At 41.8% G+C, this 22,329-nt stretch overlaps 1 protein-coding gene across 1 annotated transcript in view; it reads right to left on the reverse strand.

Moving 5' to 3' along the window:
* Positions 1-22,329, reverse strand: part of PAPOLA (poly(A) polymerase alpha) — a 1,404,594-nt gene that overhangs the window by 228,655 nt on the left and 1,153,610 nt on the right. Inside the window, exon 14 of the mRNA XM_044073612.1 lies at positions 12,342-12,463. Coding sequence (XP_043929547.1) covers positions 12,342-12,463 — 122 coding nt within the window. The remainder of the gene's footprint in view (positions 1-12,341; positions 12,464-22,329) is intronic.

Here is a 22,329-nt window from a genome sequence, read left to right on the forward strand (position 1 = left end):
TCCATTCAAAGTCTTGTAGCCTACCTCTGTAAGCAGCAAACAAAAGCCAAGAACCAGCCCTAAAGATCCAGTATATACGGTTATAAACAGAAGTTGAGAGAGACTTACTTTACATACTAATCTGGTTTTGTGGAACAGATTACCTTATGAAGTAAGGAATGTGAGGACCCTCTGGTTCCTTTAAGCTTCATTTAGATTATTAAATGGAATAAAAAAATCATGCATGGATTAAGAGAAGGTCGTTTACTAGAATGTCTGACTGGAATGCAACAGAATGGCAACTTACAAACTTATGATACACTTCCATTTCAGCCCCCTACAAAAATCCGTGTTAACAAGGAGAGGACGTGACACCATGAACAAGCACTCCCAGGAGTCTAAATGCTTAATGGCAACAAAGCTAACCACCATTTCATCATGCTGCCCATAACAGATTTGGATATCCTGCATTTCAAACACTCCACAACATACAAACTAATATGTCAATACTGCAACAGACACACTAAAAAAGTAAGAGGTACTAGGATCCTCCAGCCAGCCCTCCCCAGTCACGTGACCACCTTTACAAGGAAGTCATTTTGGCATATTTTCTAACAGCAAGCAGCCTACATGAGAACATAAGATACATTCCTACCATATCAGCTTATCTTCGAAAGGGGCCATCTTGGATGCAGTTAAAACTGGGTTTATTTAAGAGGACTCTGACCACACAAGCATATCTATAACCTTTAACCACCAGCTCAACCTCCCCACTTTCAACACCAGTACACTTAACGTATCAAGAACAATGCAGTTTTGGAAACCTCACTGATAATATATGGAAACACTACCCATCTTATGGGAAATCCAGCAGCCAAGACTGCCAGGAACAGCCTACCTGCAGGGGGTGACAAAAGGGCATTCAAGACAAGGCCATACCTAGATCAAATGACAGAATATGACTTATCTGTTGTATCTAACAATAAGGATCCTCCCTGAAGAGTCACTAGTATGATGAATCTAAAGCACTAAAACCAACTTGGAAGGAGAAAAAGTCAAGCCAAAACTAGCAATAATTCTGAATGATGATGAACACCAATTCAAAAGACTTAACTGCATGAATGCAAACTGGTGGGACACCCAAAGGTGTATACTAAAAGCAAGTGGTATTTCAACCATTACAGGCTACGCAGACAATGGTATAAGAAAACAGCCACTGAAAGCAAGCTAATTATTCACAAGACAATGGTGGTAGGTGCAGTTAATATGGGAGGCAAATTAATATCATCTTGGATTATGCTAGAGGTAAAGGAAACGGAGAATAGCAGCAGGAAGGATTAAAATGATTATGCTTACTCTGCTGTGACTAAGTTTGAGGCCAGTGATTCCTGAGAAAAAGCTACAGGATCCCATCCATTCACCTAACCAAAGTTTTGATATTGCTAAGGCTTAATTGTTGTAACATGTAGATAAGCTTATTTCATGGGTAAGAAAGGCACTGAGGGATGAATTTATAATATCTTGGTTCCTCTGCCAAGTTTCTCCAGTAAATTCTAGGCCCCTCTTGCCTATTTTCTGTACCCCTATGTGCAGTCATCCTTATTGGCAAAATCTCTGCGTCTCATACAGCTTAGTCTTTAAATATTTTCTGCTGCTTAATGAATGAAACATTCTGTATGGTTACTATTCTCCTTAAGTATATGCATCCAAACTCCCACTCACTCTCTTGAACTTCCCTCTGGCATAAGAAATATTCCGGAGTACAATCCCTTCTTTACTTGATCTGGAAGAACAAGTTCCATCACCCCCTTGAGACTGCATTTGACAAAGAAATGAGGGTGTTTGATTGGATGGGTGAAGAGCGGTCCCTTAGAAAGGAGAAAGGGAGTACCACAGCCAGTTGTAGCCCTTCTGAAAGATTTTCAAAACCTACATGGTATGACGTTATCTCTGCCATAGGAAAAAGTGACTACCTAGACTTTGGCAAATCTTTACATGGCTGCCTGGGTAGGGAGGAGGAAATACAAGACGGAGCAAATAGTAAATTAGATTTTATTAGACTGTTCTTGGTTTTGAGAGAATCATCCCTGCCACAGTTTCTGAAAGACAGTTTTCCTATGCTCTGCTCCTATAGCTCATTCTGTTCCCTATAAAAATTGAACTAGAAAACATGCAGTTAAATTTAAATATGGGAAGGTTAATCCAAGGGGGTTATCCATATTTTTAAAGCTCCTCTTATCAAATCTTTTGAGGACCTCAGCATGGGAACAGCCAAACTATATACATTTACCTAGGAAAGTATCCATGAGCTCAGCTTTCACATCTGGTAAATTCTGAGAACACAGCCAGGCAGATCACATCATTGACCCAGTGGCAGCTACTCTAGAAACAGCATAAGAAGTCATAACATTTGAGCGTCTTTAGCTGTCAACAAAAAATAAAGAAAACAAGTGATTTTTATTTCTTTAGGATATCAGCAATTAAAGCAACAACCAAGGACCAAGTGCCAAACAGTCACAATTCAAAAGAAAAAAACAGTGTGCCGTGCTGTTATTAAAGAAGTTTGTGGGCGAGCAGCAGCTATCAGAGTGCTTTTTTCTTTTGAATATCAGCAATTAACTTTCTCATGGCCTGAGAGAATGATAATTCACTACTCTGAAGGTCAAGGTAGAAGAACAAACATTCTTCACATGCCTGTCGAAGGCATCTCTCTCCTTGTCAGGTGAAATAGGGCTAAGTTGCCATAAGATGTTTGGCAGAAGATGGCCTTGTCAAAGAAATTACTGCAGGGTCTTGAGCTAGGGATTGAAGAAATAAATGAGAGAGTATGGGCAACCTTACATAATTTATCAGATTTTCAGGGGGCAGGTGGCTGTCAGGCAAACTGCTGGATGCAAGGAAAGCATCTTCAAATGCTGGCAAAACAGGCAGACTGAGGAAAATCCACCTTTAGCAAATCATATCTTTGTTGCCACTCTGGATTTTTTTTTTTTTTGTTCTCAGTGAAATAACTCCTTCACTCTGGTCAAAATACCAGGGAAAAAAAGACCATTCGTTGTGTGGGTAATCTAAAGAAAAAAATTCCTTACTTTCCTCAGCCTCAGATTCCACAACATGTGGAGTAGTAACCCGAAACAATTTAATTCCTGTTCCTCAGGTTGAGAATCAGAGAGGGGATTTTTTTTTTTTTTTTTTTTTAATGAAAATACTCAGTACTCCTCCTCCACCTAACTTAAGGGGACACAGGAAGAAAATTCCTAATTTTAGTTTTCCTTTTTCCTGAGAACCTACTGAAAAAGGGCACCTTAAAATGTACAGTTGTGTAAGATCTTACCATAGCAGTAGATGTCATACTTCTCACTGTTGCTGTATCCTTTACTCTTGGGACCTCCTGCTGAGGATAGCCTAACATCTGTCCAGTTTACCAAAGCCTTTACACCCTCCAGGTGTCATACTTAGAATTCTGACATATGTCCTACATACAAGGCATAAAGTACATACGTGACAGACTCAAATCTCCAAATTGAAGTTCCCCAAGAGAACCAGGGCAACCCTAGAGAAAGCAACATGCTCATCAATAAAAGGAATAGGGAGGAGTTAAGGTTGAAAGAGGGACTCCTTGGCCAGAACTAGAGCAACAGAAAATAGGAGGGAGGAAAAGAATACTGCAATAGTGAGAAATAGGACATCTACCATTATGGAAAGATTTTACACAACTGCGCTATTTTCTTCCCTATCACTGTTTCCAGTATTCTTTCCTCTTAGGAGATAAAAAAGCTACTGGAAAGTATGGGAGGAGGAAGGCAGAGAAGAATCCTCCACACACTCATGAAGGATGGCCATGGCAAAACCCATCCAAGCCCTGCAAATGACATCAACCTTGTAATTTTGGTAAAAGTATGAAGAGTCCACTAAGTAGCAGATTCCAAGATGGATCAAATACCCAGACCCTTGGGAAAAAAAAACACCAGAAGATGTCAATGCCCTGGTAAAATGTGCACAGACACAAGGAAAGTAACTTCCCAGGAAAAGAAATGGCCTTAGAAATCCAAGAGGAGATGGCTTGCTTGGATGCTTTGAAACCCAATTCCTTGGCATGAAAGGAAACAGTTGCTCAGATTTTCTCATACGCTTTGTCTTAACCAAGTAAGATCTGAGCTGTTTATGTAAATCCAAGGTGTGTAGTACCCCCTTCACTGGAAGTCTATGGAGAAAGAAAATGGGGGAAGATGAACAAATTGACTCAACAAATTAACCACCCTGGGCATAAAAGAATTGGTATGAAGAGATCCCCTATCCTTGTGAAAAACAAGAAACAAAAAAAACAAAAAGAGGAACCACCACGAGCGCTTCAAATTCAGAGACCCTATTGCCACTGGCAGAAGAGGCAGAAAAGCAGCAACAATACAGTCCTCCAAGTACAATGCTGCAAGGAAGAAAAGGCAGGCTCAAAAGGGGACAGTCAATTTCTCAAGAACAAAGTTAAGGACCCAAGAAGGGGGAAGAGACGTTTTTGGTAGTTTGATATAAAGAACGCCTTTTAGAAATTTGTTTGACTTCAAAACTAGAAGCCAAATATAGACTCAGATGTAGACAGGTAGAAATGGCAAACAAATGAACTTTAACAGATGAATTTGCCAAACCAGCATCAATCAATTCACATACAGAACCGTAGGGATCTCCAGAGAAAAAAGTTCCAGGTCAAGTTTGACACCCCAAATAGAAAACCTCTTCCATTTAACCACACCGGATTTTCTAATGTTGGGTTTTCTAGCCTCCAGCAAAACCTGAAGCATGTCCTCAGAAAAACTGCTGCATGAAAACAGCCAAAACCCTATAACACACAGTGTTAGTTGAAATGTGGTCAAGTGAGGGTGAATGAGAAATCCCTGATCTTGAGTCAGAAGATCCAGCCTTTGAGGTTACTTGTAATGATTACCTCTGGCAAGGTAAAATAAAAGGGGGAACCAGTGCAGTCTGGGCCAAGAGTCACCAGCAAGACTTTTTTGACTGTGTCCCACATGATTTTGTACAGGACCCTGGGACGTAGACTAAGAGGACAGGTATACAGAAACATCCCCTTCCTAGAAAAGGACACGTTATCCAGTCTCCAAATCAAAGGACTTGATACTCTGGAAAAGATCTAAGGAAAGTGTCTGTTCAGAGGGGAGGCAAAAAGATCCAGAGTACCACCCCACCAATGTCCAGAAAGACCTCCCTGTGAAGTATCCACTCTTGAGGAGGAGTCCTGGACTTGCTCAGAGTCTGCCACTAGTCTAGGCTCTGAAGGATGTAAACCGCAAGGATGACCTGATGACAGCCTGCAAAGAAGGTAAGATTTCATGTTCCCTTGCTTGCTGATGTACCATGACTGTGGTATGTTATGTAAAAATCTTTAGAGAACCTGGAAAGCTAAGGGAGTGAAATTCCTGGAGAACAAGGAGTAGAGTTGCTCATGTCCTTGATATTGTTAGTGATATAATCTGTTGATTGGACCAAAGACCTTGGACTTTTAGTTTGTTGGAGAAGGCTCCCCCAACCGTAAACAGAAGTAACTGTGTACATCTCCTGTGTAGGGAGAGGAGCCTGAAAAGGTGGACAGGGACTTCGGGAAATATGATAAATCCACCAGCATAGCTCTATTTTGAGACGAGGTAAGACATACCAGATACCTCAGAGGGTGGCAGTCCTGGAGCCAAGCTGCATTAAGATACCACTGAAATTTTCTCATGTGGAGTTTGGTAAAAGGAACCATGGGAATGGTGGATGGTAAGTGTCCAGGGCTCAAAGAAACTTCTTCACAGAAACGACTGGAACAGGAAGAGGAGACTGGAAGTAACCAGCCAAAAAGATGACTTTAGGGGACTGGAAACAAGCCAACATAGGGATGGTCTGACTCCTGCAACCCAAAAACATTCTGTCCTGAGAGGCAGTCAGAGACTTTGGGATTGAGGATAAACCCAACACTCTGCAGAGGTAGCACAGTAATGTGTAGATTTAGAAGCAGAAACTGCTGAAATGGGTCTTTAATTACATCATCTAAATAAAGGAAAGTATGCAGAAAGCTACCACAGGGGCCAGATATTTGGTAAATACCCTTGCAGCTATAGAAAGACCACAAGGCAAAGCAGAGCACTGATAAGAAATGTAAAGACTACCTGAAAACAGGGTGAATGGGAATATGGAGGTAAGCCTACTACAAATCCAGAGATACAAGGTAAGCTTAAGCAAACATAAGAGGAAAAGTGAAGAGACAACATCCTGAATGAAAGAACCTTGAAAAGGGTATTGAGAAAAGAAAGGACTGGAATGGGCCAACATGACCTCTCCTTTCCTAGGGACCAAAAACATTATGGAATAGAAATCTGCTCCCTGCTGGGACAATGGAACAAGTTGGGCTGTTCCCTAAACCAACAGATAAAGCAGAACCTAGGGAAAATGAGGATGCTGGCAAGGAGGTGGTTAAGAAAGGCTGTAAAAAGGGAGGAAGGGACTTCCAAACCATAAAATAACAGTGTTGGATGATGGAAAGAACCCAGGAGTCTGTGGTTATCTGTTGCCAAGCAGGAAAGGAAAAGGTCAGCCTGAGGGACAGTGGAAGCTGGACGAGAGGAAGTGTAGGCTGGATGCCAGAGGCAGATTTGTCAGGAAAATAAATTTTTTTGGCCTCTAGAACTCAAGAGTAGGTTTGGCTGTGAAAATTTGCTTGTTCCTAGCAGGTTGTTTAAGCTGCTTATAGACAAAAGATTTAGATAGACAGTTCCTCTGGAACTTGGGTATGGGAGAAACAAAAATTAGCTTCAGGTTTTGCACAACCTTGCTCTTATCCTGAAGGATTTTAAACTACTCTGCAGTAGTCCTAAAATGATTAAGGCCAACATTTTAGATTCTCCCTTAGACAGCCAGAATTGGACAAGGCTTGAAGGTGTAACCAAGGGCATCACCTCATGACAGAAGATACAGCTGCCCTAGAAAGCTTAATGCAATGGTGAACTACTTGAGAGGCAGAGCTCAGAAGAGAAACAGAAGAAATTTGAATGTCTAAATCAGGCTCATCAGTCTACCCCCCCCCCCCAAACTAGGAGAGAACAGAGGACATATCTAGTCATGTGGGTTTTATAATTAATGGCGATAAAGACCAAAGAAGCACAAATACATATACACTTTCCTCACATACTTCGCCACAGCATAGTTGTCCTTATCAGAAGACAAAAGCTTGGAAGAGGAAAGCAGTTTGGATGACTTATCTGTTGACATGGAAACACAGCATGATGAGATGAAGGACTTTTACACATGTATGAACCTTAGGAACTCTAGCTTCTTAGGGGCTAGAGTTTGAGAGTCAGGAGCCTGAGAAACTGCTGAAAATGTATTGGAAAAAGGAGGCTAAAACAGGAGGGACTGCAGAAGGTGTGGGTTAGTCCATTTGCAAGAGTTCACAATCTCTCTCGAACATCAAACTTGGTTACAATCCTACTCAAAGTGCTCCATCATATGAATAACTGTATCCTCAAAGGATAATTCTTCAAAATTAGAGTCACGGGACAAAATCTTCATTAAACCCCAGGGTCAGAGGAGTGTGGATCTGGGAAGAAAATTTCAAAGATTCATCACAAGAATCCAAATCTTTAGAACAAGAATCCCTAGGTCTCTTACAAGGGGTGGAAGATCAGAGTGCAGAGGCAGTGACATACAACCCTTGGGGGGTTTCAAGGCCATAAGGGCATTAAGCCACCCATGAGCAAAGTCCTCTCACTCTTTGTGAAGATCCTTAGCTAGAGAGGTCATATTTGCTTTTTTACAGCAACATTTGCTTTAATAAACCAAGGAGGTTCAGACGATTACATGAGAGCACCAGGCACTCTTCCTTAACTAAAATTTGGGGAATCCCCCTACACCCTTCAGATACAATCAGACACCCTCTACATCACAGCCGCAGCAGACATGCAAGAACACCTCTATGTCAGCCTCCAACTGGGTCTTGGCAGAGGGAACTGGCATCAGCACTGGATAGTCCACCGGTTCTTCATCCAACCTGACAGAGAGAAGTCAGTTAGTCTGGACAGCAGTAGGTTCAAGCAAATGCTTTTTTCTTAAGTGGCAGCTGAACTTCGGGCATGGAGGATTTGGCCATGGAACCCAGAGTCAAAAGCTTAAGACGCTGATTTTCAAGATAAATTGAAAGGTACGATACACAGCTGCAGAGCGTCTTAAGGTTAAATGCCTTACAAACAGCACACTGAGTATGGTCGTGCTTTGCACGTACACAAAAAAAGGCACTACTTGTGTCAATCTTTATGGGGAATCTGCCTCCTACACTCACACCACCCCCCCCTTCCTGGATGGCATGAAAACAAAAGAAAGGAACCCCAAAGGCGCACTTGACTACATAGGCTCAGAGAATAGAAAACACCCCACATTCAGAGGATGTTCAGACTGCCGACACAGAAGTTCCAATTATTAGGCATCTGTACGTCACATATGTACTTTACACCTTGCACACAGGACATACATCTGACATGGTACCTGGAAGGTGTAAAGACTTTGGTACATTGGCTGGATGTTAGGTGATCCTAAGCAGCATATCCCAAGAGTAAAGAATGCTGCAACAGTAATAAGGAAGGACATCAGTTCTTTCCCAGGAATCACGTTCCTTAGAGTGATCACCAAAAGGAACAAACTGTGCTACTTTCCTCAATTCCATCACAGTGGTTTTCCTCTTCGAGCAAAGGAGAGCCAAACAGCCGCAGTGTGCCCCCCTCAGTCCTTAACGGCTTCTAGAGGAGTGGCATCAGAGTGACAGAGAGAAAGTGAGGAGCAGTCTGAGGAATCAATATGGTCACAATAGAAGCACTCACTGATGGCGGACGCAAACAGGAAGCTGTACAACTTTTCTCTTTTTGCAGACTGGGAAGGGAATTGTCCAAGGAGTCAGAAGCCAGGTCCACCACAATACTAAAAAGTGTCTGACAGGGGAGTAAGCCTTAGTATCACACTTTTCCCTCCTGACAAAAAAACAGCAAGGTCAGCGGTCATTTTTTTTTTTTTTTTACTGACTAACAGAATAAACTCTAGCCCTAACCCCCACCAATAAGTTTTGAAAGAAAAATTGTACTTTCTCACAAAAAAAAAAAAAAAAAAAAAAAAAGTAAAAACAGAAGGTATTCCACAATGGGTTACTTATTTGCCCAACTCTGCAAATCTCTTACTGACCACAGAAACCTTCAAAGCAGCAGCAGAGAGCAAGACTTGCTGATACTTTGGTTGCAAGAAAGTTGTGCGCTTGGTACCCTATTTTATACCACTCTCCTTGAGCTCCACAGTGGTTAAGGTGTTGGGGAAGTTTCCCTACAGCTTTGGAAGCTAGCCAGTCATCTGATCTTCGGCAGGATATGTTCCATATGGCTAAGACTACTTTATCAGTGATCTAATGATGAGGATCTCCAGATATCAAGGTCTGTCTTGGCAGAATTGGACTTAAAGTCTCAATGAAATGAGGGTATAAAAAGGCAGTCTTCAAGAGACATGGAAAGGTATTGTGTGCTAGCTGCTCAATACGAATGGATTAGAGGACATGCTGAAGGGTGAAGTAGTCAATGGGCCTTAATACTCAGCCAGCATACAAGGTTTGCAAGACTGCTTTCTCACTGAGAAGGCTCCAAACCTACACAGCAAGCTTGCTGAAGAGGCTGATCATAGCTTGCCTTTTACCAAGATTCAACAGTAGAAGACTGAGCACACAACCCTGTAAGGCTTTATTAACATTTTATCACCAACAAACCAACTACAAAAACGCTCAAATTAAAATCAAAAATCTATTTATACAGGATGTACTTGCCTCATACCACGGTATAAAGGCAGTAAAGTTTGTTCAGGTTGAGGTCTACAAATGGTAATCTAAATGGAATACTGAATGAAGAGAGTAAATTTTAAGACAAGCAACCAAGACCATCACATCTCAGACAAAATGTGGTAAAAAATAAATCCAAACATTCGGCTCAAAGATTGAACAACTTTTGCAGTCATCTGCTACGGACTAATAGTACCAAGCTATTTTCCTCAAGGTTTTAATGCTATTTCATTACTTCTCTCAATTACAGAGATGGGAAGGCATTCCACAGTTGTTCCGATTTCAGAAGACACCCACTGTACGTCAGTAAAATTAATATTCCAGACCAACTTATCTTAGTCACTTTCAAAATGTATTCTCCGTTGAGATTACTACTAATACATGGTAATATCCTGTTGTACACCAGTAAGGATGGTCAATCAAGGGAGAAGGAAAAAAGTCAGTGCTGTTAAGTTCACAGAAGATAACTACATAAACAATTTAGTACATATGTGAAGATGAAGTGGAATCAGTGTTACACTGTGAAATATTATATGCAAGGGAAAGAGAAAGTGTGCCAACATATGAAAATCTTATAGTGCAAAATGTCACTGGACATGCTACTGATAAAGAATGCCTGATAAATCAGATGACCTAATCTTAAATGCATCCTTTTAAGTCTCTTGCCAAGGACTTCCCAATCACTTTCAGGCAGAAGACAAGTGATTGACAAACTCCAGTTTTACAATTTTCTTGCTGCTATGCAAGCAACTGGTCTTAAGACAACACAGGAACAGCATTTTGCAGTAAACTGACCGCATTACTAGAAAATATTAAAAAGAATCACAAGCTGAAGACGTGGCATACTACCTTTAGGACATCTGTGAAACTCCAGTAAAACTTGTCAAAATGCCCCATGACGGAAAAGAAAAATTGCTAATTGATCAAGAACGGCCAAGAATGACAGCACTTAACCTACAACCTCAAACAGTTAAATGTTAAGCAGCAGCTTCTGGAAGGCACATGCTTACTCAACAGACCCTGCAAAAACGTAATCACAGCTGTACACTAACTCTACTATAAACAATGCAGAGAAAAAGTGAATAAATAACCAGAGTAAAGTAAAATAACTGAAAAATATAAAATAACGTGAAAAGAAATCTTCAACTAATACGATGAAGGAGCCATGACAGTTGTTCAATCCTCAAGAAAAATAGCCTTCACCTAGTGAACAGCTGAGGGAATTAAAACTGCCCTCAATTTCTACTCTCCCTCACTGCATGAATGACATCTGCTCTAGTAAAACAGAAGAGGGAATCAAGTGGTTCATAATTCTTCCTAGTTTCAATCACCATCAGTGTGTGACATGGATATAACAGTAGATTGACTATCAACACCTGTGAGGAAACAATGGATTCTGGTCTTTTAAGAGTTCAAAGAAGCTTAGAGACAGCTACCTTAACTTTTACGTGAGGAAGGTGTGCAGTAAACAGTCCCTACCTTATGTATTCTTAAGTGAGCATGGCAACTAATAGAATTTGACAGAATGATTATGCTGTTTCCTGGTCCACAAACAGCATCACATTACTTGGTATTAATACTCGATAATGGCAGTGGTGGTGAACAGATCAGGTCTTTTTTCCAAAACATTCCACTGAATTCCTCAGGCTTCTGAGAATATGTGTCAAAGTGCAAAATGCTGTAATTTGTTAAGTGAAATTTCTAGCTTAATCCCATAATGCTGTCCCAGTGATTCATAACAAGGCCAACTAAGTATAGACTGTGTCAAGCAATGTTTAGTAACAGAATAAAGCAAACCAAAACATTCGTACAACAAAACACTATAAAGGCAACCCCATGAAGTGACTGATCTATTCTCAAGTGTCTCGGGCTGCTCTCATACAAGATAAGTTCCCTAGCAGTACAGATACAAGTTACCAAAATTAATTTGTATGAGATTCCAGAGGGGCTAATGCAAAATATGAAAGCCAAGTCTACCTTAAGCAAGAAAGAACGTTTTTACACTGAACCTTTAATTCTGAAAAGTTACAGAAAACTTTAATCAAACATGACAAAAAAAGGCAACTGAATTATTAAAATGATCACCGTAAGCAAAAACATAGCTGGTGAAAACTGGTGACCTGTAGTTTCTGGAGGAAAAAATGTAGCACTGGTGTTTTGTCAAACATAGTTTTACTTTAAAGACCCAGAGATAAAATATCCTCAAATGTAATGCCAAAGGATGGATGTGAACCATATCCACATGACCCTACAGCTTAGTCTTTTCACTATCAAAGCACAACAAAATTAATTTTAAGATGGTACCATGTGAAAAACAGTTCAATATCCATTCAAATCACAAAACAAGTAAACATGCAGTCAGTCAATGAATGGTAAAAGGGCTCCAGTGTGAATTACAATAATAATATAATGTGGTCTTACTCTTCTCTTGTGGAACTGTCAAAATGTGACTGAGGTTTCAAGCCTTGCTTGACATAAGATGGCATGAATGTAATACTCCATATTAGTTTACCTTTTTCTTTTTCTGAAGGACATGGCTAGGCAAATGCAGATGAAGCTGTTTCCTTTTTACATGCACTGCTGCAATTTTCATATCTGACTCAAACATCTTGCTGTTTATTGCCTGTCTGTATACTATAGGATTAGGAGAAAACAACACTTTTCAATAAGCTAGAAAACAAACTTACAGAACAGAAAATCAGAAGTTAGAAAATGCACAACTTTAGAAACTCTTTCATGCAGAAAAGCTTATATTTACATAATAAATGAAGCATAACGATTAATATTCACAACCATTACAGTCTGTTTACATAGTTGCTAGTATTAAAGGCATCATTAAGCAGTTTCATACTTGTAACAAAAATATTCTCAACTACCAACTAATATACGTAGCCGATATGAACTGCTCATGTTAGGTACCTTTTAAATGCTTCTTTCAAGGCTCACAAAAAAGGAGACATTTTAAATCTTCTACAGAGCATACACACATGATCTGTGACTTTCAAAAGTATTAAAAATACAGAATTACGTACTTACAGATCGGTCAGTGAAAGTTTCCTCAGTGATGGGTATACAACTAGAATATTTTAATGTCATCTTAAACAAGAATTATTTCCCCCAGAGAAGTCCCTGTACTAAAGGACCTAGACAACCTCCAATGGAATGTCATGACATCACACATCCAACCAGTTCACCCCAACTAGACAGTACATTCCTTTAAATCATGGAAGCAAAGGAAGCATATAGCAAAGTAGTAAATTACAAACTTGTTCCACTTAAGGGTAAATCCAGCAGTAGCCCTTTAGGATGGGGGTCCTGCCCAAATAGAGTAAAATGACAAGTAGTAACATCCACTATGTGTGCAGACTATCAATGACATCAAGTGAATCTCTCATATCTGGTTTGTGGCATTCCCCTCAGTCTGTTTCAGTTAGGAGAATACCAAGCAAAAGCTCTCAGGAACGCAGAACCAGAGAATGGCCAAAAAAGTGAGGGGCTCAGGTATACATTGGTGCTGCTTTGCTTTAAGAGAGGATTCTAACTGCTGAAGTCACAGTAAGGTAATAATGCATGATAAAATTAGTGAACCAATGACCAAGTTAGTTGTAGAACAAATGTCAAAACAGAGAAACATTACTGAGGCAAGCAATGGCAGCAGCAAACACTAATGACACAAGTAATGGAAGCAACACACACTGAGGCAAGTAATGGAAGCAGCACACACTGAGGCAAGTAATGGAAGCAGCACACACTGAGGCAAGTAATGGAAGCAGCACACACTGAGGCAAGTAATGGAAGCAGCAATATGTCTGCTTGAGTATTTTTGACAGCATTTTTCAACAAATGGCTTTCTGCCTGGAGAAGAAAAATAAACAAAGGTTATGTACTCACTATAATAGAGCTATTTTGTCTGCCTCTGTCTGGTTCAACCTGTGGGACTTAAGAATTGGCAAGTGTCAGGTATGAAGTCTTTACCCCATTTGGTTTCATCTCCCTTACCCATTAACTCCCATCAACTCCCTGGTCCTCCATCAACTCCCCAGATTGAATTAGCCCCATGAGAGAAATCAAAATGGGGAAATAATTCTGGTAAAGAATCTTCCATAAACTAGAATATGACAACAGAGGAGGAAAGCAAGATTCCAGAAGGTGGGAACAACCACTTCTTCCTGTATCTGATCATCTCAGGAGGAAACACTTGCCAAGTCAACTAGAAGGTTGGGGGCACAACAACAAGAAGGCTGAACCAGAGACTGACACCACCAATCTACTGCTATAGTGAATGCATACCTCATTTTGGATGCTGTCACGAACATCCTTCAGGAAGGACAAAGTAAGGATATTCCACAACACAGTGGAACCAAAGTAAGCCCTAGATCTAGACTGAAAATCCAGGTTATAATACAACACAAAAGTGTGGTGACCCAGCCTAGCAGCAGCTGCACAGATATCATCTATTGGTACTCAACAAAAGAAAGCTGTAGAAGTAGCCACAGCCCTGGCTGAACGACCCCTTAGGCTTGTGTAGAAGAGTCTTGCCTTTCAAGGAATATGCAAACAAAATACAATCAGACAACCACTTGGATAAAGTTACTTTAGCAGAGGACAGCCCAGCCTGGATTTTGAAAAAGAGAAAAAAATGGATTTTCTGAAAGTTTTGGTACAGTCCAAACAGAATCTCAATTGCCTATGCAAATACAATCTGTACAAAAGGTACTCATCTTTTTTGGAGAAACTGGGGGGGGGGGGGACACAGGAAGGTAAGTCAAACTTAAGGCTATTCTCAGAATCTGCCTTAGGCAGAAAGGAAAGGCTCACACAAACAGGAAGCCTGTTATGGAACACCAAATACAGGGGGTGAAGAATCCAGTACTTACAACTTTGAAACCCTTCCTGCAGAGGTTAACAGCCACCAAAAGCAACATTTTCCAAAACAAAAGCCTCAAGTTCGAAGTAGCTGAACGTTTAAATGGAGAGCCTGCAAGGACATGTAGAACGAAGGACAAATCCCAGGGAGGAACTGGATCCTGTACTGGGGGATAGAGTAGAAAAGTACCTTTGAGGAATGCCTTGGAAATCTTGACAGAACAAAGGCACACCTTTGCCAATGTGAAAGTTAGAAATGGCTAACTGCACTTTAACAGTAGAAAAACTAGAACCTGAATGAAACAGCTTTGTTATAAAATCTAAGACCGATTCCAAAGGAGCAGAAAAAGGGTTGGAGCCCTGAGCCTCTGTCCACAGAACAAACATTTTCCACTTAATGGAATACACTTTTCTAGACAATTGCTTCGGAGGAGGCGGCAATATATGGACAACCTCCTGTGAAAGCTTAGGATATCTGACCATCAAGGGAAAGAGAGGAACCATGCAGTCAAACCTGAGGGACTGAAGACTGGGGGCAGGATCCACAGCTGCTGGATAAACAAGATCCACAATGGGAGAGTACTTCAGAAGAGGCCAAAGGAAGGGAAACCACACCTGAGACCAAAAGGAAGCAAATTAGGATCACTGTAGCTCTGCAGTGGGTTGCTTTCTGTAGAAACTTTACCAACAAGGGTACTAAGGGGATAAGCATAAAAAAGTCCCAGAAGCCAAGCAAGCACCAGTGTGTCCCTGGATAACTATCCCCGAGAAGAAATAATGGCATAATACTTGTTGCACTTGGTACCGGAAGATGAGGCAAGCAGACTGTAACAAGGAGTGCCACAACTCTGATAAATCTGAGCTGCCACTGTTGTATTTAGGGACCACTCAAGCAACAGAATGCTCCTGCTGAGGCCAATGGCAAGCACGCTGGACTTCCCCAGGATGTGTTTTGCCAACAGAAACGACAAAGAGGATAAGAATGGGATCTCCCATTTGCTGAGATACTAAAAATATATATTGTCAGTCTGTCACAACCACACCTAAGGGAAGGGCATCCTGAAATAACCATAATGCATGGACCATTGCTCTCATTTCCAGAATTATGTGAATATTGGCTTCTGTAGAATACCAGTACCCTTGATTCACCTTTGCTGTGAAATGTCACCTCCACCCCAAAAGGGAAGAATTTGTGGTGATCATGGCCAAAGGAGAAAGAAGTACAAAATGGTCTCCCTTTGTTTACCAAGGGAGGCTGCAACCACCAGTGAATCTGCTTTTGACATATTTCTGTTAACCATATAGGGAAATCCAAAGAATGAGCAAGGAAGGTCCACTGAATAGCCACAATCCATTGTAGGGCTCTCATGTGAAACATGGTTAAAAGAACTAACCCTATAGATGCTAGCACAGGACATAAAAGGTTCATAACTGCGTGCACGCCAGTGGTTTTGGAGTTGCAAACACAGACAGCCCCGAGCCAGAAAGTCAAAACTTCTGGAGCTCAGGAGCCTGATAATTTGGCAGATCGAATCTAAATGACACCCTATGAACTCTAGAAGTTGAACAGGCTGAATGCTCGATTTTGACTGTGATGCACAACTTGTTGCACAGATGGAGTAAGGAGTCTCTGGTCAAGATCAACTATGCCCTTGTGGGGCAGTGAGGAGAATCATCCAGGTATGGAAAGACCAGAAATTCCTGCAGCCGGAACCAGATTTCGACCACTGTCATGAATTAGTAAACACATTGGGGGGGGGGGGGTGTTGTGGTGAGACTAAATGTCAGGGCCCTGAACTGGTAATGATGGTAAGCTTCTAAGGTATACTGAGCACATGCAATTGTCCTTCCTCAAGAGCATTAAGATGGACTGCACCGTGACCACACAGAATTTTTGATGACCTGGCTTATAAGCTTGCTTAAATCCAAAACTGGCCTGTGGTTCTTTGTTTTCTTTGAAACAAAAACAAACATGGAATAGACCCTGGCTCACATCTGGTCTAGTGAAAACTCCCACTGACTTGATTTATGAGCAACTTTCGAATCTCTGCCATTGCACAAGGTCTCTGATGAGGCGAAACATCTCGGAGATGTTTTAGGTGACAATTTGGAACTTCTAAAAAAGGAATATAACCAACTCTGGATATTACTCTCAGCAGCCAGGTGTCCCCAGGTGATGGCCTCCCAAGCTTTTGAGCGGAGAGCTACACAACCCATCAACTCCCTCCAGAGAACAGCAGCCAGGCAACCCTTTCAAGATCGCTGAAAGGGCTTGCCAGAAAAGCCCTGTGAAATCCCTGATTTTGTGGACCACCCCTACCCCTCGGGCAGCATCCGTTATGACTCCCCTGCTCTCAGGAAGCACCCTCTGGAGTAGAGTCTAGGGAAGAGAACTGTGATTTTCTAAGAACAGATGCCTACGCCCTTTTTTTGATCCCTTGAAAAGGTCCGCTTTGGGGCAGAAAAGCATAACCAATGGCAGACAGAGTCTTCCTGACTTTCACTTCTCAGGGTATCTTTGACCGTGGGCCCAAACAAGGAGGACCATCAACAGCAGCACTGATGAAGGATGTCTTGAAACTGTCCGCAGTGTCACACAAACGCATCTAGCATGGCAATTCTAGAGCTTGCCACTCATGATGCTCCACTGACCGTGTTTGAGAGGAGTCTCATCAAATACTGGCATTGGAAACTAGAGTAGACAAGTCTCCAGCTGCTTCTGAGTATCTGGAGACTGCTGTACCTTGGCAGTACTTGACACCTCAAACACTACGTCCTGTTGAAGCCTTATCAAGTAAGATAAGTAATTAAGTGCTCTCAGTGCAAAAGTGGCCGAGGCACAGAAGCATTTCCCTAACTGATCCAGCACCCATGACTCCTTGTTCAGGAAATGAAATTAGGAGCATGCCTCAAATCTCCTCCTTGATGGCCACCATCACTGCAATGGCAGCCAGACCCTTCCTCCAAAGAAGCCTGTATTGGGGGGGTTGAGAATATTACCTGGCTTTCTAGGGATGGGCTCCACCTACCTAGCTCCTTCCACGCCCTCAAGGATTCCAGATCTATAGGGGCATCTGGAGGGGGAACCAACCAAGGCGTGGATGAGTATGCTAAAGGCCTCCAGAAATACTGACCCCTCAGGAGAGGAGGCTTTAGTGTTACATCCTCCGTGTTGAAGTAGTTCCAACAAATCAACAGAGATGTCACCAAGCACAGACGTAAAGGAGCCCTCTCCTTCCTCAAGGTCAGTATCCCTCAGTGACAGATCCCTTCAGAGAATCCAAGTATTTCCTCTTACACTTTCTCTTCCTGGAAGACAGAAAGGAAGGGCAAGAATCAGGGTGCCCCCACCACAGGGGCAGACTGGAGGCTGACACAAGCTGTCCTGGAGCAGAATAACTGGCTGCAAGTACTGATGAAAAACAGGAGGAGGGATGCAGACAGGAGAAATCCAACCCTTCTCCCTTGAACATCTCCTCTACAACACTGAAAGCTGAGGGGGAGGTGAGCCTCTTGGTTCTGAGGGTCTCGGTTCCAAAGACAACCCCGAACAAAAGGGTGCCACACCTAGACCTGACACTAAGATCGGCACAGAGCTGTCCAAATCTGAAGCCCCACGTGGAAGCAACAATCCCCAAAACAGGAACAGTCAACACTGACCCAGAAACTCCAGCTTTGACACCATGGTTCCTAGGTCCCAACAGCCCTGAACAAGTTGGGGTCAAGGCTACCAAGAAAAAGGAAGGAGCTGAAAACAACCAAGCAGCTGAATCAGACCCCAAGGGTAGAAATTCAGCCAGACCTGAAGACCTCAGATTAGAGGGAGGAAGCCAGAAGGATGGAGCCAAAAGTCCCAGTGCCAGGCCCGGAACTGAGGGGATAAAGGCCTAACTGCATCTGCACCTACAAAAAGGACAATCAGCTGCTTCAGATCAGAGGTTTTGATGCTGCCCACCGACCTCAATGACAGGACAGAAGAATCTACTGAGGAGAGCTTAGGTATGCAAGGTGAATATTTCATATACCAGATCCGAGACAGAGAGGCCCTGAACTGGGGCAGAGATGTAGAAGACTCCAGCGACTGAACAGGTGGACTGCTCAGAGAAAAAGGGGAAGCTCCCCTACCTGAAGGCATCCCTTTAACCAAGAAGGGAATCAAGATGTTTGGAGCCACTGATGCAATCTTGCTAGATTTGGTGGCTGAAGGCAATTGGCTCTGAGAAGCAGAGACCAATGGTGCCAGGGCCGCCAGGGGAGACTAAAGTTGGGGGAGCTACAGATCCAGCAAAACCAAGGTAGCAGGTCAGTGGTAACGACCAAAGACTACCTCTTACACTCCCCTTTGGCATGTCTGGAATCTCGCTATTGGGGCTTCTTGGACCCAGTCTTGGGAGTCTGGGAGAAGCCACCCCACAGACAGAACAACAGCCCAAGGATAGAAGCCCCTTCAACACTAACTTGGCCATGCACTCACTGAAAGCCCTGATGCTAAAACTCTCCCAAATAGCATCCAGAATCCAGATGCCCCAAACCCAAACAATAGACAAATTGTAAGTGTGTGTCCTGGGAAACTTGTGCCCACAGAAAACACTTTTTAAAAACCTTAATTTCACAAACTACCTAACCACAGAAACAACTAAAAGTACAACACACTAACGATAATATGACAAAAAGGTCAGGAAGGGAAAAAGGACGACTCATCAAAACCTACCTAACTAACCTGGAAGGAACAAAAGACAAAAAGAATCACTAACTGAGGAGAAGGGAGCAATAAAATCTTAAACTAGGTGTGCTAACTTCAACAGAAAAGTGGAGCGGAGCCAAAGACTAAACTACAGACACAAATGGCAGCAAACGATCTCAGGAGTTAATGGAAGTGCGGGAAGTTATGGGTAAAGAAGGCAGAGCCAAACTGGCTAAAAACATTAGAGTTAGCCTGTGTCAGATCTGAAGTTGAAAGGTTGAAGTCAGATGGCACGGACATCTGATCTAATGCTAAAATTTATTAACAGAGGATCTGATTAGCAAACAAAAGCATCTTCATCCCTGGAGCAGTTATTTTGTCTTCATAAACATATGCAGTTATTCCATAGGACCTGAGCTAATGGTGCACATCTAGGGAAGAAAGGCCTTTACCTCTCCTTGTTTCTGCCTCATAATGCATATGTTCCTAGTTGAATACTAGACTAACTGCCCTGAGGAGCCACTTTAAGCCTAGCCAATAACCCTAGATCAGAATCAAATCCTGTACCATGCACCTAACAGGCAAAGACTATAACCATTATCCCAAACCATTTAATTTGAAAAAAAGTGGTTGAAAAGCAGAAATCCCCTCCCCCCACCATAAGCATTCAGTCAGGCCTTCTTAGAATATCATGTTAATCCTTACATCTTTAAGGACAATAACGAATGCACACTAACACTTTATACACCAAATAAACCATCTGCACTCTGCACCTCTGAAATGGCCATCTGTGTTAAGGCAACATTCATATTGAAACTGCTGGTCCTTTTACGGACTTAATGTTTCTGATTACATCAGGACACACCAAGTAAGTATCTGATGTAATCTGCAATGATATCAGTATTAAAGGGCAATATCTGCAGGAAAAGGACCATCTAAAAGAATGGTCAGTGTCAACAGTCATGTTCTAGACCGACATTTAGTTTCTCTGCCTTGTGACAGTTGAGTGCCAGAGTACTGTCAGACTGCCTGCTTATCGAATTCATAGTCAATGGGTAATCAGAAGATGAATGAATAAATAAATGAATACACTCTAGCTTGGAATTACTGAAAAGAGATGTGTGCAAATAAGTGTATGCTGACACTGTCAGCATGTGAAACAGATACTACTGAAATCATCAATCTACCAGCTTTAACAACAAAAAGAAGTTATGTTCCGCAAATCAAAAAGGAAGGTGAATGTAGTGGGTTAAAGAAAATTCAGATGATACTTTCAGGGAGAAAATATCAATTTCTCAGACCATCACCATGTAAAGACCAGTTCTAGTTTCCTACACAAAAGGGCTTGAAGTTCTGAAATTATGCAAGAAGTGCAGACCAAACAAATATAGCTTTCCAAGTTATGGACTTCAAAAGCTACTGAACTTTAAGGCTCAAATGGGGAGAGGCAAACATATTAAGAAAGTCAAGTCTAAAAGGTAGAAAAATAAGCAACTTAAAGGAGGATAGAGATGAACAAACTTAACCCACAAATGCAAGGGGGTACAATCCTGTGCTCCCAGAAGGCCACGACAGACAGCAGCAGCTAATACATGCAACCAGAATGTACGTCAGTCATACGTGTCTGGTGTAATCAGAAGCTTGTGCATGTTTAAGTGACTGGGGAAGTACACCAGATACCAGTCTTCAATCTTTCTGAACACCTCATTCAGGAGACGCACAGGGGAGCAAAGACCAGAAGCAATGCCATGAGGTGAAGCATGCTGTCACATATATATATATACATACATACATATATATATATATATATATATATATATATGCACATACATATATATTTTTTTAAAGGTAGGTGCGTTGGGATCAAGAGTGTTTTAGGCACTGCCAAAGATTTGAGATCCAGACTGCAACCTTCTCAAGCCAAAAAAGAGCAATGAGGCAGAGTTATGGCCTTTCAGCTCTGATATATTGTGATTCAATGCAGGCTAACAAGAAATTGCAGAAATATGTACAGAAATCTTCTCATTAAAATAAACAAAGTATCCCCTACCAGAATAAGGTAAGATTCCTCATTCTGGTAAAATGGGCACTCAGATGTCCACTCGGGTTCTGACAAGCCAAAGCTCATGCAGGCAAATCCAAAAAGAGGTAGCTATCTGGCTCGAAGTCTGCAAGCACATTCAACTGTCCTGGTACACAAGCCACTGAAAGAGGTCCCTTCTTGGTTATTGACTATTGTCAGACATTTAATGCATCTTTGGAAAGGGAACAACAAAAGCTCATGCTGCCCTGACTGTCAAGGAAGCACATAAGACTGTCAAGACTTGAACTCGGACACAATTCAGTTAAGTATCTCATCCACGGCCTTGCTCAATGACTGCAATTCTACGTGGATCATATGTACATGGGTAGCACCTCCCCCTGAAAGTCCAATTTTCTTGCATTGTAGAGGAGCAAATGTGGGTTCATTATGTGCCAGTGAAACAGTCCTCAAGAGCAGTAAAAGATTTGGTAAAAGGGTAGGAAAGACAATACAGACAATGGCTACTATCCACACTTAACCAAAGCATACAGCCCAACAGTAAAGCAGAGTCATATGTAATACAACAAAGATGCAAATACATTTTAAGAAACTTACTGCAACTACTCTGTAAGCATTCACATAACACACTTCAGTGACTCCATCCAATAGGAACAGTAAGAAAATCATTAACTCCTGAACAATCAACATATAGACTATGCAAAGAATGTGATCACTGAAGTTCCCGATGTCAGGATAAGAAAGAATTCTATCCTTTTCAGTACCAGAAGTCAATGGCTAGTTCTAAAGGAATTACAGTTATGTCCTTCAGGACAGTCAAACCTCATCTCAACAGCAATGCTACTTGGTCATCTAAATTAATTTTTTTTTTTTTTGGGGGGGGGGGGGTTCAAAAGCTCCAAGATGCAA

This window comes from Protopterus annectens, chromosome 6.part0 (assembly GCF_019279795.1).
Source record: "Protopterus annectens isolate FY-2018-M chromosome 6.part0, PAN1.0, whole genome shotgun sequence".
Taxonomy (NCBI): Eukaryota; Metazoa; Chordata; order Ceratodontiformes; family Protopteridae; genus Protopterus; species Protopterus annectens.